Below are 14,966 nucleotides of genomic sequence, written 5' to 3' on the forward strand. Positions count from 1 at the left end.
TGGGCTTGCGAGAGGTTTCGAAATGTTCTCATCGGCAGACACTAGCAGCCGGAGACAGACCACAAGCCTCCTGGGGTCTCAGGCGTTGGATGATCTCCCTCCACGGATTCTGCGCTTCCGGATGCGCCTGATGCGCTATTCCTATTCCATTGCTCATGTGCCAGGGAAGAGCCTGTGGACTGCTGATACGCTCTCACATGCTCCTGTGAAGAGGAGAGAGACACCAGATGAGAAGGAGTTATTTGAGAATACAAATATTTATGTGGACATGATAATGGAGAACCTGCCAGCGAGCACTGCCTACCTGGACGAGCTGAGAGAGCAGTTTGAGGGGGACAGTGTGTGCGCACAGGTGAAGCAGCGGTGTGCAGAGGGATGGCCAGCACACAACAGTGAACTGGCTCTCAGGCTGTACTGGGCGGAACAGGCGTCACTCACAGTAGAGGATGGACTGTTGCTGAGGGGAAGCAGGCTTGTAATCCCTTCAACAATGATAAATGATGTGCTTGCCAGGCTGCATGAAGGCCACCAGGGGGTGGTAAAGTGCAGGGAGCGTGCACGACAGTCTGTATAGTGGCCCGGGCTCAGCCAGCAGCTGAATGAGCTAGTCCTCAACTGCCGAACATGCAGCAAAGAGAGACGGAACCAAAGGGAGCCCCTGATGCCATCTCAATACCCGGGGCGACCGTGGCAGAAGTTGGGAGCAGACCTGTTCATGCTGGAGAGCAATATTTACCTGCTGGTTGTGGATTATGCATCAAGGTACGTGGAGATCCCTCTGCTGACTCCCACAAAATCAACAGACGTCATCCACTACCTGAAGTAAATTTTCGCACGGCACGGTATCCCGGAGGAACTGGTGACAGACAATGGGCCACAGTTTTCCGGAATGGCCTTTGCAGCGTTTGCAGCATCCTATGGGTTTCGCCATATCACGAGCAGCCCGAGATATCCCCAGAGTAATGGGGAGGCAGAACGTGCTGTCAAGACAATAAAAGGTCTCCTGAAAAAGGCAGCCGACCCATACCATGCTCTGCTGGCATACAGAGCCACCCCGTTGCATAACGGATACAGTCCAGCTCAGCTTCTTATGGGGAGGAGACTCCGCACAACGGTGCCAACGCTTCCTGCTCTACTGGTCCCTACTCTTCCCGACAGTAAGGCGGTTGTTCTGAAGGAAGAGGAGAAGAGAATGAGAGATTCACAAAGCTACAACCGGCGTCATCGTGCACGAAGTCTCGACAGGCTCACTCCAGGAAAGGAAGTGTGGGTCACAGATCAAAGTGCAACTGGAGTTGTGGTCAGCAGTCACTAGGGGTGGGGGGAAAAATCGATACGTAGTAGTATCGCGATACTTTGCGTGGCCATACTGTATCGATACAGGGACGCCAAGTATCGATATTTAATTATTCATATAATTTTTTTGTGGATTTTTTTTTTAATTTCTTCTTTTTTTTGTATAAGGAAGTTGCATTGTTCATTTCAATACCTGTAATAGTACAGTAGTAGTCCACACACACACATGTGCATTCAGTTAAGTTGGAATATGACTGTAATACAAACAGTTCAGTTTGTCAGGTACATGCAACACAGATTACAGTGTTTACATCTGTCTGCTTGAGAAAATACCATGTTCTGCAATAAAAATGATTGAAGTGAGATGAACAGACTGAACTTTATTTTATTAGATAAAACATGTTGACAGTTTTACTTTGCAGTAAAAAAGAATTGATAAAAAAAAGATCGCAATATTCGCGATATATCGAGTATCTCGATCGTATCGCGAGGTCTCTGGCGATTCCCACCCCTAGCAGTCACCCCACTCCACGTTCGTACATCATAGATGGACCCCATGGAACATTAAGGCGAAACCGTCGCCATCTCATCCCCATGGAGCCCTCACCGGCGCAGAGTGCAGCAGAACCTATGGAGCAGAATGTCCTGGAACCACCAGCTACTCCCAGAACCAGGTCTGGGAGAAGTGTGGTGAAACCAACTAGGTTGGACTTGTAAGAGACAGTAGAGCGAAAGTAAAGAGAAAAGTGACATTCCTGTAATAGAATGAAAGATGTTTATGGTTAAGCTAAGACATGCGTTTCATGTATATATATATATTCGTTTAGATATAGTGTTAAGAAAAAGGCAATTGCTATGGTTAATATAGCCTATAGTTTATTATGGCATTAAAGAAAGTGTTTAGATCAGTTCAGGAACAGACCTTTTAGATATAGAGGCAGAATAATCCTCTAAGGTCTGGGGAATCAATGGCAGTCTACCCATTGATTCTAGAAAGGGAGATGTGGTGTTATGTTAATGTGTGTGCGTTATACGACACAGTGTACAGGCCACCGTACTCGGGGGTCGGGCAGAGTACGAGAGAGGCAAGGAAGAACACCTGTGTAATGGAGCTACGGAGAAGCTAATAAAGATACTATCAACCACAGCAGAGGACTCACGTATTTGTTACTGTGTGAAGTAACACGACACTCTTGACTTTCCTTTCTGCTCCCGTCTTCTCCATCTCTCAACTATATTGTACTGTACAGTAGGCCTCGTCATGTCTGTCGTCATTATTACCTCCGCCAAGGAGGTTATGTAATCTGTCCCGTCTGTCCATCTCTAGCGCCACCATCAGGCCAAATCTTAAGTTTCCAAACGAGCGTATCTCCTGGCCCGTTAGTCACACAGTCACATCATTTGTGGGGAACATTCATGACTCCTAGAGGGAGAAACCTGTTGATTTTGACCCGATGACCTTTCCTCTAGTGCCAGCATGTGGAGCTACAGTGGCTCGGGAGGTAGAGCAGTCGTCTGGTAATCCGGAGGTTCCCGGTTAGATTCCCGCTCCTCCCGGGCAGTGTGTCGAAGTGTCCTTGAGCAAGACACTTAACCCCTAATTGCTCTCGATGAGCAGGTTGGCACCTTGCATGGTTGCCTCCGCCATCTGTGTGTGAATGTGTGAGTGAATGGGTAAAAATTTGAGGAACAAATTGTAAAGCACTTTGGATAAATGCAGCCATTTACCATTTACATGTGGGTTTATAGCCTGGGTCTGTTGAGGTTGGCAATATCGGCAACTCTTGTTTCTGTCATCTACCCAGTAGAATGTTGCATGTGAAAGTAATATCAAAGTAGGGAGATTGTTAGACCCTGGCGGAGGTCTGCGTTCTACTGGGTGCATTCTTGTGGGTTTGTAGTAAGACATGCCAGGTTTCCTGCCGTTGCCCTTGACCAAGGCACTGGCATCACAGCTGGAGTTGGTCCCCGGGCGCTACACTGTGTGGCTGCTGCCCACTGGTCCTAAACAGTTAGGATGGGTCAAACGCAGAGGATGAAGGCATGACTTATCTCCACTTAATTTTGCATCTGTCTATGGTCCCGGTTTCGTTGTGGTTCTATTGCATAGTTTAGTACTTAAAGGTTTTATCTGGATACTCTTTTAATAAAAGTGCTAATTCTAACTGTACTTGTTTTGTGTTTTGAGGAGAAATGGGGTTCAATTATAAATGGTAAATGGCTGCATTTATATAGCGCTTTTATCCAAAGCGCTTTACAATTTGTTCCTCACATTTTACCCATTCACACACCATGCAGGGATCCAACCTGCACATCGGGAGCTATTAGGGGTTAAGTGTCTTGCTCAAGGACACTTTGACACGCTGCCCAGGAGGAGCGGGAATCGAACCAGGAACCTCCGGATTACCAGACAACTACTCTACCTCCTGAGCCAGCTTATTATAATGTCATGCTAACATCCACATATTATGTATGTAAATAAGAAACATCTTATTTGTCAGAGTCCATTCAATCAGGGGCGGAGCTAGGGGGTGGCTACCTGAGCTCAAGCCCCGGATGTATTCTGAAAAGCCCCGAATCTATTTAAATTTTTTTTTTTTTTTTTTTTTACAATTCATCATTGTTACATGAAAATATGTTTGCACCAGATTTAGCAGAAGCTAATTTCCATCTGTGGTCTATCCAGCTGCTAACTGTATTTGAGTGAGTTAAGTCTTGGTGTTATGGTAGACTCAGACCTAAGCTTTAAATCACAATCAACAAGTTGACAAAAACTTAATTCTTCCACCTTAGAAACATAGCTAAAGTACGGCCATTTATAAATCAAAAGGACGCTGAAAACCAGATCCATGCCTTTATCTCAAGCCAACTCGACTACTGTAATGCACTCCTTACCGGCCTCCCGAAAAAATACGATGATAACTATTTTATTGCAATGCACTATTGCATTATTTTATTCTATTTTACTAACTATTTTATTGCACTGCACTATTTTACTTTGTATCAGTGAATCATAGACGCCTGGCCATAAGAGCATTCGGAGCATCTCTGCTCTCCCACTATTGAACTTGGGGGAGCAAAGGTATGATCTTGCTCCACCACTTTTTGATTATATGAAAAATATGATATACCCCCCCCCAATATATAAATCGAACCATAACTACGTTATGGTTAACTGAGTTTTATAGTGAAAAGAGCAGCTTTATTGGTCAAGATTGAAGGCTCTATATTGCAGGAAATTGCACGTACAGGTTCATTTAATTCAAAAGAAATCTGTCGTGTCCAAACCACCCCTTGCCTGCAAAAAAAGAAAAAAAAAATATTATTAAAAAGAAAAAAAAAAAAAGGGGGGGCCCATATGGGCTAAGCCCCGGATCTCCTACAATCCTAAATCCGCCCCTGCATTCAATCCATTGGAAAAGGCATTTGGATGTCTGGTTTTGGTTTTTGAGGTATTTGAAGCAGAAAATTTTAACAATTGTTTACAATGTTAGTGGAAATCAGTGAGGACATGAAGCATGAAATCACAACTAGAAATGCTAACATTTTCTGCTTCCAGTATCTCGAAAAAACAAAGCCACTGGTGCAAGACCTCTTTGGATGAACTGAAACCGCTGCCATTTTGTGACAAATCTGATGGACTTTCTTCTAGCAGTCGTGGTCATTCCTATCGCTGAAGGAATACAGAGAGAAAACTAGATTAGATTAGATTAGATTCGATTAAAATGTATTGTCATCATTATACAGCACAAGTACAGTACAACGAAAATAAGTTTGGCATCCAAGTGCAAATGTTTGGATGCCAAACTTCTTTTCGTTGTATTGTACTTGTGCTGTATATGACAATACATTTGAAATTTTGAATCTAATCTAGTATATAGGTATATAACTCAAATATAAATAGAATATAGGAACTAGTGCACCATTGCTGTATATGGCCGTCCTCATATCCCCAATCCTGTCATGTTTACCCCCATTCTCCTGTCGTCTTCCAAACCAAAAGATATAAACCTCCCTTTTCATCTCATTATCATTCCCCACGTCTCCCTTGGCACACGCAGGCAGTCCAGTGTCGACGGCGGGCCAACTAATGGAGAAACCGCGGCGCGTATAATACGTTATGCGGTTATCAGCGCGGGGGGGGGGATCTGTTTGTAGTGGGCCCGTCTCAATGTTGTGGTTGGCACGGCCGCAGAGCAGATAAATGTGTGTGTATGGGAAACGCTGCCGGGCTCCCGACGTCAGATGGTGGCGGCAGATATCGGCGGTGCTGAAGATAGCAGCGGCGCTGAAGAGCGTGCCAGAGGAAGTCATTCTGCTTAATAGGAGAGTTTTCCACATTAAGGAGCTTGGTGTCGATCCAAACGGAATAGATTCCTTCTGTGGGCGGAGAACTCCCTGACCTGTTTAAAGGCTCCGGCTGCCAGAGGTGCAGGGAGTTGACCGGGTGTGTGTGTGTGTGTGTGTGTGTGTCTTGTCTTGCCTGCCTGCCTTTATGCGTGTGAAAAGGGGTGCATGTCTGGACATGACCAGATTTAAGAATGTATTGGACAACTTTGGGCATGCTTCTACCTCAGCATAAAATCTTGATTTATTTCCAACCGTGTGTGTCTCTGTGTCTGTGTGCGTGTGTGTGTGTGACGTTATTTAGATGGTGTTTTCTGTGTGTTGCAGGGTCATCTACATGCAGGTGAGCATGAATGAAGGCCTCTCCTACATCACCAGCTCCGTTTACATCACTACTACTGAATGTGTGAGTACATACACATTACACCCAGCCCTATTTATACAGAGTACATACACATTACACCCAGCCCTATTTATACACAGTACATACACATTACACCCAGCCCTATTTATACACAGTACATACACATTACACCCAGCCCTATTTATACACAGTACATACACATTACACCCAGCCCTATTTATACACAGTACATACACATTACACCCAGCCCTATTTATACACAGTACATACACATTACACCCAGCCCTATTTATACACCGTACATACACATTACACCCAGCCCTATTTATACACAGTACATACACTTTACACCCAGCCCTATTTATACACCGTACATACACATTACACCCAGCCCTATTTATACACCGTACATACACATTACACCCAGCCCTATTTATACACCGTACATACACATTACACCCAGCCCTATTTATACACAGTACATACACTTTACACCCAGCCCTATTTATACACCGTACATACACATTACACCCAGCCCTATTTATACACCGTACATACACATTACACCCAGCCCTATTTATACACCGTACATACACATTACACCCAGCCCTATTTATACACCGTACATACACATTACACCCAGCCCTATTTATACACCGTACATACACATTACACCCAGCCCTATTTATACACAGTACATACACATTACACCCAGCCCTATTTATACACAGTACATACACTTTACACCCAGCCCTATTCATACACAGTACATACACATTACACCCAGCCCTATTTATACACAGTGCATACACATTACACCCAGCCCTTTTTATACACAGTACATACACATTACACCCAGCCCTATTTATACACAGTACATACACAATTCACTCAGCCCTATTTACACACAGTACATACACATTACACCCAGCCCTATTTATACACATGTTGGATTTCAGGGTCATCAGCCAGTAATCACATCATCACCTGTGGTTCCGTGAAGTTTCTGCGTTGTGTTTATCTCTTACTCATCGTACTGACTGATACTCTCCCTCCCCGGTGATACATTCGTCTCAAAAGAATTTACGACACACTGGAAACAGGATACCTCTCCTGGATGTTGATGTTTATTTCTATAAACATCTTCTGTACCAGATGGAAAACAGTTCTGAAAGGTCCTTGAAAAGTGTATTGAATTCATTATCTCTACCGTCTCTTCTGCTATTAGTCCGATGGTGGTTGAGGCCTAGTCGTTAGCCAAAAGCCTTCCTTGTTAGCCGAAGCTAGCCCTCATGGCTTAGGAGGTTGGAGGAGGCCCTTCCCCCACCCTCCAGCTATTTCAGTCTCTCTGTCCACCTCCCTACATGTCAGCCTTGTGTCCTAGTGACAGTCTATACACAGTACATACACAATACACCCAGTCCTATTTATACACAGTGCATATACAATACACCTAGCCCTATTTATACACAGTAGGGCTGCTTGATTATGGCAAAAACCATAATCACGATTATTTTGATTGATATTGAAATCCCAATTATTATTATTATTTCTTTATCCACTTTTTCTCCCATTTTTCTATATTTTCTCCCATCCCAATTTCGTATCATCCAATTCAACCCTCCCCTGTCACAAACGCTGTTTCTTGCCTCCCACAAGCCGGCTGCAATGTGGACTAAGTCATACATAGCACAAGTCCCCTCCGGTACTTGAGGTAACAGCAGTCGCATCTTTTCACCTGCGCAGCTCGATCTCTCAGTGGCGAGGAGTAACGCGTGGGAGGCTCACGCTGCCCCCGACACTTCCTGATTCTACTGCGCAGGCGCACTAACCGACCTGTAGGAGTCGCTGTCCACAACGCCCGATCCCCACCCATCAGTTTCCCACCCCCTAATACGGCCAATGTGTATTAGTATGAACGACCAGCTAAACTGAAAGCAATGTGGAGCGCTGGGTTCAAACAGGCAAGCCCAGCGTCTCCGTCATTTGTGGCGAGCGCCTTGCCCACTACGCCACATAGCCGCCTGAAATCCCAATTATTAACACGAGTCGATTACTCATTGATTTGAGAACATCGTATAACGACGATTTAATTTGTTTTACCTTTCTTCTCAACCAAAGGCTGCCTTTCTGTCATCTTCTACAAGTTACCAAAGACCTTTCAAAGTAACTGGAGACACACCCTCCTCCCTCTCAACACGAGCTGAAACTACCGCTTATGCTTGGGAGGAAGGAATAGTGTGAAGGAAGGGTGCGCTGTATTTACAACACAAGACTAAATGAGAGCATCACAGCATGCGGCACAATTATCCTTTTATCTCGTTTTCATGATCGTGGGAAGCCAAAATCGTAATTGAAACTGAAACTCGCCCAGCCCTCATACACAGTACACACACATTACCACCAGCCCTACTGACAGACAGTACATAGAGAGGTGAAGTAACCAAGCCCTTGTTCCGGATGTATTTTGTTGGTCAAATGGTGTATAATTTCATTTTAAAATGTTCAAATGACACGTCAATTGACAATAGAGGCTTTGCACGGAATGTTTGTGTAGTTATTCTTCTTACAACATGGCTGGCTGGTGCTTGGTAAGCACTTCTGTGCAGTGGTAGAGTTATAGAAAAATAATATTTAGTCAGTATGAAAGTCAAAGGTGATCTGAATAGTGATTTTTTTTTTTTTTTTTTTTTAATTCTTTATTATTTATTATTATTATTATTATTTAAATTTTTCTTTTTTAAACTGTGGCTTGTTTGTTTCTTGTATATGGCATAAATTATTATTTTGTGTAAATTATGTTGTACGCCGACCATCAAGTAAATACTTGTTTAGTTTAGGAATAAGGGGCAGGTAACTATAAGATGTATTCTTCTTCAGGGCGGCTACGTGGCGTAGTGGGCAAGGCGCTCGCCACGAAATGCTGGAGACGCTGGGCTCGTCAGTTCGAGCCCAGCGCTCCACATTTGCTTTCAGTTTAGCTGGTTGTCCGTACTAATACACATTGGCCGTATTAGGGGGTGGGAAACTGAAGGGTGGGGATCGGGCATTGTGGACATTGACTCCTACAGGTCGGTTGGTGCGCCTGCACAGTAGAATCAGGAAGTGTCGGGGGCAGCGTGAGCCTCCCACGCGTTACTCCTCGCCACTGAAAAAATGCGACTGCTGTTACCTCAAGTACCGGAGGGGACTTGTGCTATGTATGACTTAGTCCACATTGCAGCCGGCTTGTGGGAGGCAAGAAACAGCGTCCGTGACAGGGGAGGGTTGAATTGGATGATACGAAATTGGGATGGGAGAAAAATATAGAAAATGGGAGAAAAAGTGGATAAAAAAAAATATATATATATATGTATTCTTCTTCCTGCTCCTTTTGCCCATGGTATGATATTTATGATTGTGTATGAAGAAACTCTGATTGTATTGATTCCATGTGGCAAATAAAACTCTGAATCTGAATCTGAAATCTGAAGAGTAGTTAAACCACTGGAGGAGCATGATATTACTGTTCCACTTCGACTTGTTTACAAAATCCACAAGTTATTCATTTATCAACACGTAGCAATCGTTGTTTTGCACATCGCAACCATCGTTTCTTCCAAACATGGAGGACACAATTTGGGCATTCTAAACTTTCTGTGAAAGGCCTCTTATCAACTTCCTGAGTGTCTTAACACCACGCCAACTCCAATTTCCTTGACGACATCATTGAGAATTGAGTAGCAGCCATTCTTCATGTTTATCAGCCAAATTACGGAATGAAGGAACAAACTCAAGAGACATGTGAGAAATATGTGGATGCTATTCTCTATCTGAACACTTCTTGCTATGAATTCAACTCAACTTCTCTTTCAAGCTACTTTTCGTTGTTCTTCCTTCCTCTCCAGCTGTCTCCTCTTCCTCTTCCTCTCCAGCTGTCTCCTCCTCCTCTTCCTCTCCTTCTCTGAGGTCTCCTCTGCTCTGTCTGTCATCAGAGGAGGCTGTGAGTACTCCCTCCTTTCTCTTCACACGAAACAATTCCTCTCTAACACTTTAGTTAAAGCACACACGTATAATAAAAGGTTTAACTAATAACTAAGGTACTGTATGTATAATGAATTTTAACGCAGTGTGATTATTAAAGGTTAGGGTCTTGGACCTAATCCTATTTCCTACTTACCAAAGATGACTTGTAAGAGTTCTTTCTCAGCACAATCCTGGATGTAGCCGCAGCTCCTGCTCGTCAGCCAAAAGCAACGCAAAGTAATGAGGCCACGCTCCAGTCTGCATAAGCCCTGAAACAAACTCCACGGTGCTGCCCCCAAAGTGCATTCCAGGATTTATTTCAAGTAGTGATGCACGATATATCGGCCGCCGATATAATATTGGCCAATATGGCCGTTTTTTTACACATCGGTATCGGTCCGATATCAAGATAGGGCCGATATGGACCGATATTAAAAAAAAAGAATAATATATATATATATATATATAATTTTTTTTTTTTTTTTATACTTTTCTTTTACATGTTTTGGCCTTAAATAGTTTCAAAATATCAGTCATTTCTGAAAATAAGTTACAAAAGTAAAAAAAGTATGCGTTTTGGAAAATAGCTCTTTATTTGATTATCATAAAAAAGTGTTTTCTATACAGAGATATCGACATCGGTAAATATCGGTATCGGCCAGAACAGCAATATTAATATCGGTATCGGCCACAATTTTCACATCGGTGCATCACTAATTTCAAGGCTTTTGGTGTGGTTATTAACACTTTCAGAGCCGTTGCTTAACCTTGATTTACCCGTTGAATGCCACCATCCACTTCAATGTTATCTTAAAAACGCCGAATCTATGTTTTAAATTATGGCTATGTGTCTAATCTGCCAGTCGCTTTATCAATGACTCGTTTGTAGTCTACATTGTCGAAGCAGATTGTTTTTTTATCGGTTCATTTTCATTTTATAGCATTTTGAAAATCCCTCGTTTTCAAGGAAAATATAAAGATTCCATGATAAAAGACATTTACTGGAATATTCTAGAATACACAAAAACGTTGTAATTTTTCTGCCCATTTATGAATCGTTTTCAAATAAACGCTAGATTATCGATAGATTATGTGTATGTATGCACGCTATATGGACGCGAGCTGAAAAATCGATTCTCTTATTTCCTCATCAGCGATCGCGCACACACAGACACATCACACATAGGGCAAACGCTGAGATCTCAGCGAATACAACTCTGATTATCCCAAGACTGGTAAAATAGATTCCTTACCTCAGATCAGATGTTCTCCAAAAAGATCATTCCAATTCCTGATCGCCATTCCAAATATCGATCACGCTTGTTGATTGAGTATTGGCTGCTGTGAATATATATTCCAGGATGATTCCCGTCCCGCGATGACTTCCATGTTGATCAGACTTCTTGCCAGCACAAGGAACCAGCTGGCTCCGCCTCTACAAAAGTAATGTGTAACTGACCTGCAGTTACACATTACACATACACACCATTCTGAGCTCCTGTAGGAGCTGGTGTACCAACGGGAGACTCGGTTGATGAAATATGATTTCAGATCGCTAATAAAACAATAAAACGATCGGCACTCAGTGGGGGGGGCTAATAAAACGAGATATGTCGTCCGTGGCAATTATCAGCTTATTTAAAAAAAATAAAAAGGAGAAATAAATAACATCATGAGTGCTTCCAATGGCTAATGCAATCACATAATCACGATCTCGTCTGATTCAGTCAAACAAACAATCTAACTCCTTTTACTTTTGACCTTTCACTTTTTCCTCTCCTATTGTCTTTTGGTTTTATCTTGCATCATGATTTTGTGTGTGTGTGTGTGTAGTTTGATGGTACGATCCTGCTCATATCCCTGCTGGTCCTGTTCCTGTCGTTGGCCATGATCTTCATGTGGTGGTTCTGGCCTCTGTGCTGCACTGTGGTGAGTCATCCTTTCTCCTTCTACAAGTTGTGTGTGTGTGTGTGTGTGTGTGTGTGTGTGTGTGTGTGTGTGTGTGTGTGTGTGTGTGTGTGTGTGTGTGTGTGTGTGTGTGTGTGTGTGTGTGTGTGTGTGTGTGTGGTGTGTGGTGTGTGGTGTGTGTGGTGTGTGTGTGTGTGTGTGTGCGTGTGCGCGCGCATTAGATTCGATTCAAACATATTGTATGAAGCACACTCTCAGGGGCTCATACAGAACCAAGCATTTCACCGTAAAGTATGTGTATTTTTTTATTGTGATCATTAATAAACAAACTTGAACTTGAACTACAGTACAACGAAAATAATGTTGGCATCCAACCAGAGTGCAAATGTAACAGTAAAGTGCAATAGTAATATACAATGTACAGGTGATTCAACTGGGTAGAAGATATATAAATTAGTACTACTGTGTATAGTGCTAATCGGATGTACAGAGTTGTAGTATTAATATGTACAGTGATACAGGTATAAAGACACTATGGTAGTAGTGGTCAGCAGCGTAACTAGTAAAAGTAGATAAGGGTACAATGTACAGATATAGATATAGATAAGCGCTCTGGGGTGTCACGAAGAGCGCTATATAAATCCAATCCATTATTATTATTATTATAGTATCTACAGATATGTAAAAAGAATTGTATGCAGCTATGTACAGACAGATGTGGATAGATATACGGCATATACAGCATTATTGTACATACTATCATATCATCATATATATCATATATATATATAATACATAAATGTATATATAGGGTATATACAGCAGCACTATTGTACATCCCTGATGTTGACCTTAACCCTTCTGCCTTGTTAGTTGAGTTGGCACATCAGTGCATGAAAAGATTGCATCACGTTCAAGGACTTTTTTGTATGAATACCACTATGAACCTAACTAACATCTATCAAATATTCCAAAGATTTCCGAATTGTAACCCCTTATATTCCCGTTTGTGTTAGGGATAGGGTTAGGGTTGGGGTTAGGGTTAGGGTAACCCTAATGGCATGAAATAAACCACTAGGGTGGTCAAATGGGTAACTTCTCTGTTAGAGATTTTCAAAATACAATCTTTTCAAATTATGTAAATATATGAAAAATAAGCAAACGGACCAAATTTCATGACATAATCATCAACACAGCCACCGTTGTACACACACACACACACACACACACACACACACACACAAAAAGGCTAAATACACGAACCATGTGGGTGATATAAACCGACAATGAACAAGAAAAAGATACCTGTACAAACTAGACCGGTGGCCCACCTTCTCTTGGTGTTATTGCAACCACACAGCCAAGCAACACAAGAAGGTATTGAATTCACACACACACACACACGCACACACACACACACACACACACACACACACTAGCGTGTGCGTTTCTTATCCGATTTGACTCAAATACAATGGACAGGTTGACAGTCAGCCAAGGTAGCTGCAACTATTGGATTTCTCTTTTTTTTCAAATTGCTGAAAGATGGAAGGGGCAGATTGTGGTCAGACTTTGAGCCAGCGGCACGTATAGTTCCGAGGACTGAGATGGAGACCATCATGGCTTCCAACTAAGCGATGCTGGATGTGTGAGTGAGGTTGTGCTCCTTAGTCCACTTGATATTGCTGCTGAATATATTCATGCCTGGAGAGCAGGTCCACATCATTCGCTACGGCGCGGGAGTCGCGTCTCCTTCAGACTGCAGGTGAAAGTGGCCTAAATCTAAATCTGATTATGTGACTGATCAGATTTCTTCACAACAGTGTGAGCAGCACAAATCACACAGAATCTGATCTTTTCAATTCTGATTTGGGCCACTTTCATACAGTATGTGGCGTGCCGTGGTCCTGAATCAGACAGATCTGATTTATTTTTTGCAATGCAACCTCAGTCTGAATTTCAACATGTTGGAATGAATTAGACTTTTGCGTCACTCACTCTAGAATAGATAGACATTCATCACAAGTCTGCGCTGGCGGGAGATACTTGGTGAAGACAAACATGGAAGACAGTTGTGAGGGAGGTGGTCAGTGGAGGGACAGTGAGGTGTTTACCTTATAAGTATTTGCGGTGACACCTCTGTACAAGCAAAACTTGAGGGGACGTAGCATCAACAGGTCTGTGTTTGAAAGAGTATTGAAAGAAGAAATGTCTGTCTCTCACCTCTCCAATGTACAGTAAATTACCAAGTATGGTCTTGTCAATATTCCAATGTACAGTTTTGTTTGTACAGTTGTACAGTGTCCCCCACCCACCCCTCCTACCCGACCTCCCCCCCCCACTCCTACCCAACCCGCCCCCCCACCCAACCACCTCCAATGTACAGCCCCCCCCCCTACCCAATCCAATGTACAGTTTCTACGTCAAATGTATATACTTTTTTTTCTGGACTCTTTTTGTATCACAAACAGTACTGTATTTGCAAATCTGGTATGTCATAAATGTATAGATGTAGCAGTACTGTCTATCTGTATGTCATGTATGTCATATGTTACGATGAATTGAAAATGGGGGACCCTGATGTAAACAAGACGAAAGTCTTTCTCTGGTCTGCATCCCCTTAACAATTGTATGTATTGAGCTGTACTGTACTGTACCCATTCTGCAATCTGTTAATAAAGTTTTCAATCAATCAATCAATCAAACCTCCTCCTCGCCCCCATTATCATCTGCTCACCAATTAGCCTCCACTGCACATCAGCTTATATATAAATGGCTGCATTTATATAGCGCTTTTATCCAAAGCGCTTTAAAATTTGTTCCTCACATTTTACCCATTCACTCACACATTCACTCACACATTCATACACTGATGGAGGAGGCAACCATGCAAGGTGCCAACCTGCTCATCAGGAGCAATTAGGGGTTAAGTGCCTTGCTCAAGGACACTTCGACACGCTGCCCGAGAGGAGCGGGAATCGAACCGGGAACCTCTGGATTACCAGACGACTGCTCTACCTCCCAAGCCACTGTCGCCCACTTATAA

General features: G+C 42.9%; 1 protein-coding gene across 1 annotated transcript in view; it reads left to right on the plus strand.

The window, feature by feature from the left end:
• The window catches only part of antxr1d (ANTXR cell adhesion molecule 1d), a 126,287-nt gene that overhangs the window by 80,943 nt on the left and 30,378 nt on the right, over nt 1-14,966 (plus strand). The window contains exons 12-13 of the mRNA XM_084322209.1: nt 5,971-6,049; nt 11,846-11,941. Of these exons, the coding sequence (XP_084178335.1) occupies nt 5,971-6,049; nt 11,846-11,941 (175 nt within the window). The remainder of the gene's footprint in view (nt 1-5,970; nt 6,050-11,845; nt 11,942-14,966) is intronic.

Source organism: Notolepis coatsorum, assembly GCF_963971535.1.
Source record: "Notolepis coatsorum genome assembly, chromosome: 9".
Classification (NCBI taxonomy): domain Eukaryota; kingdom Metazoa; phylum Chordata; class Actinopteri; order Aulopiformes; family Paralepididae; genus Notolepis; species Notolepis coatsorum.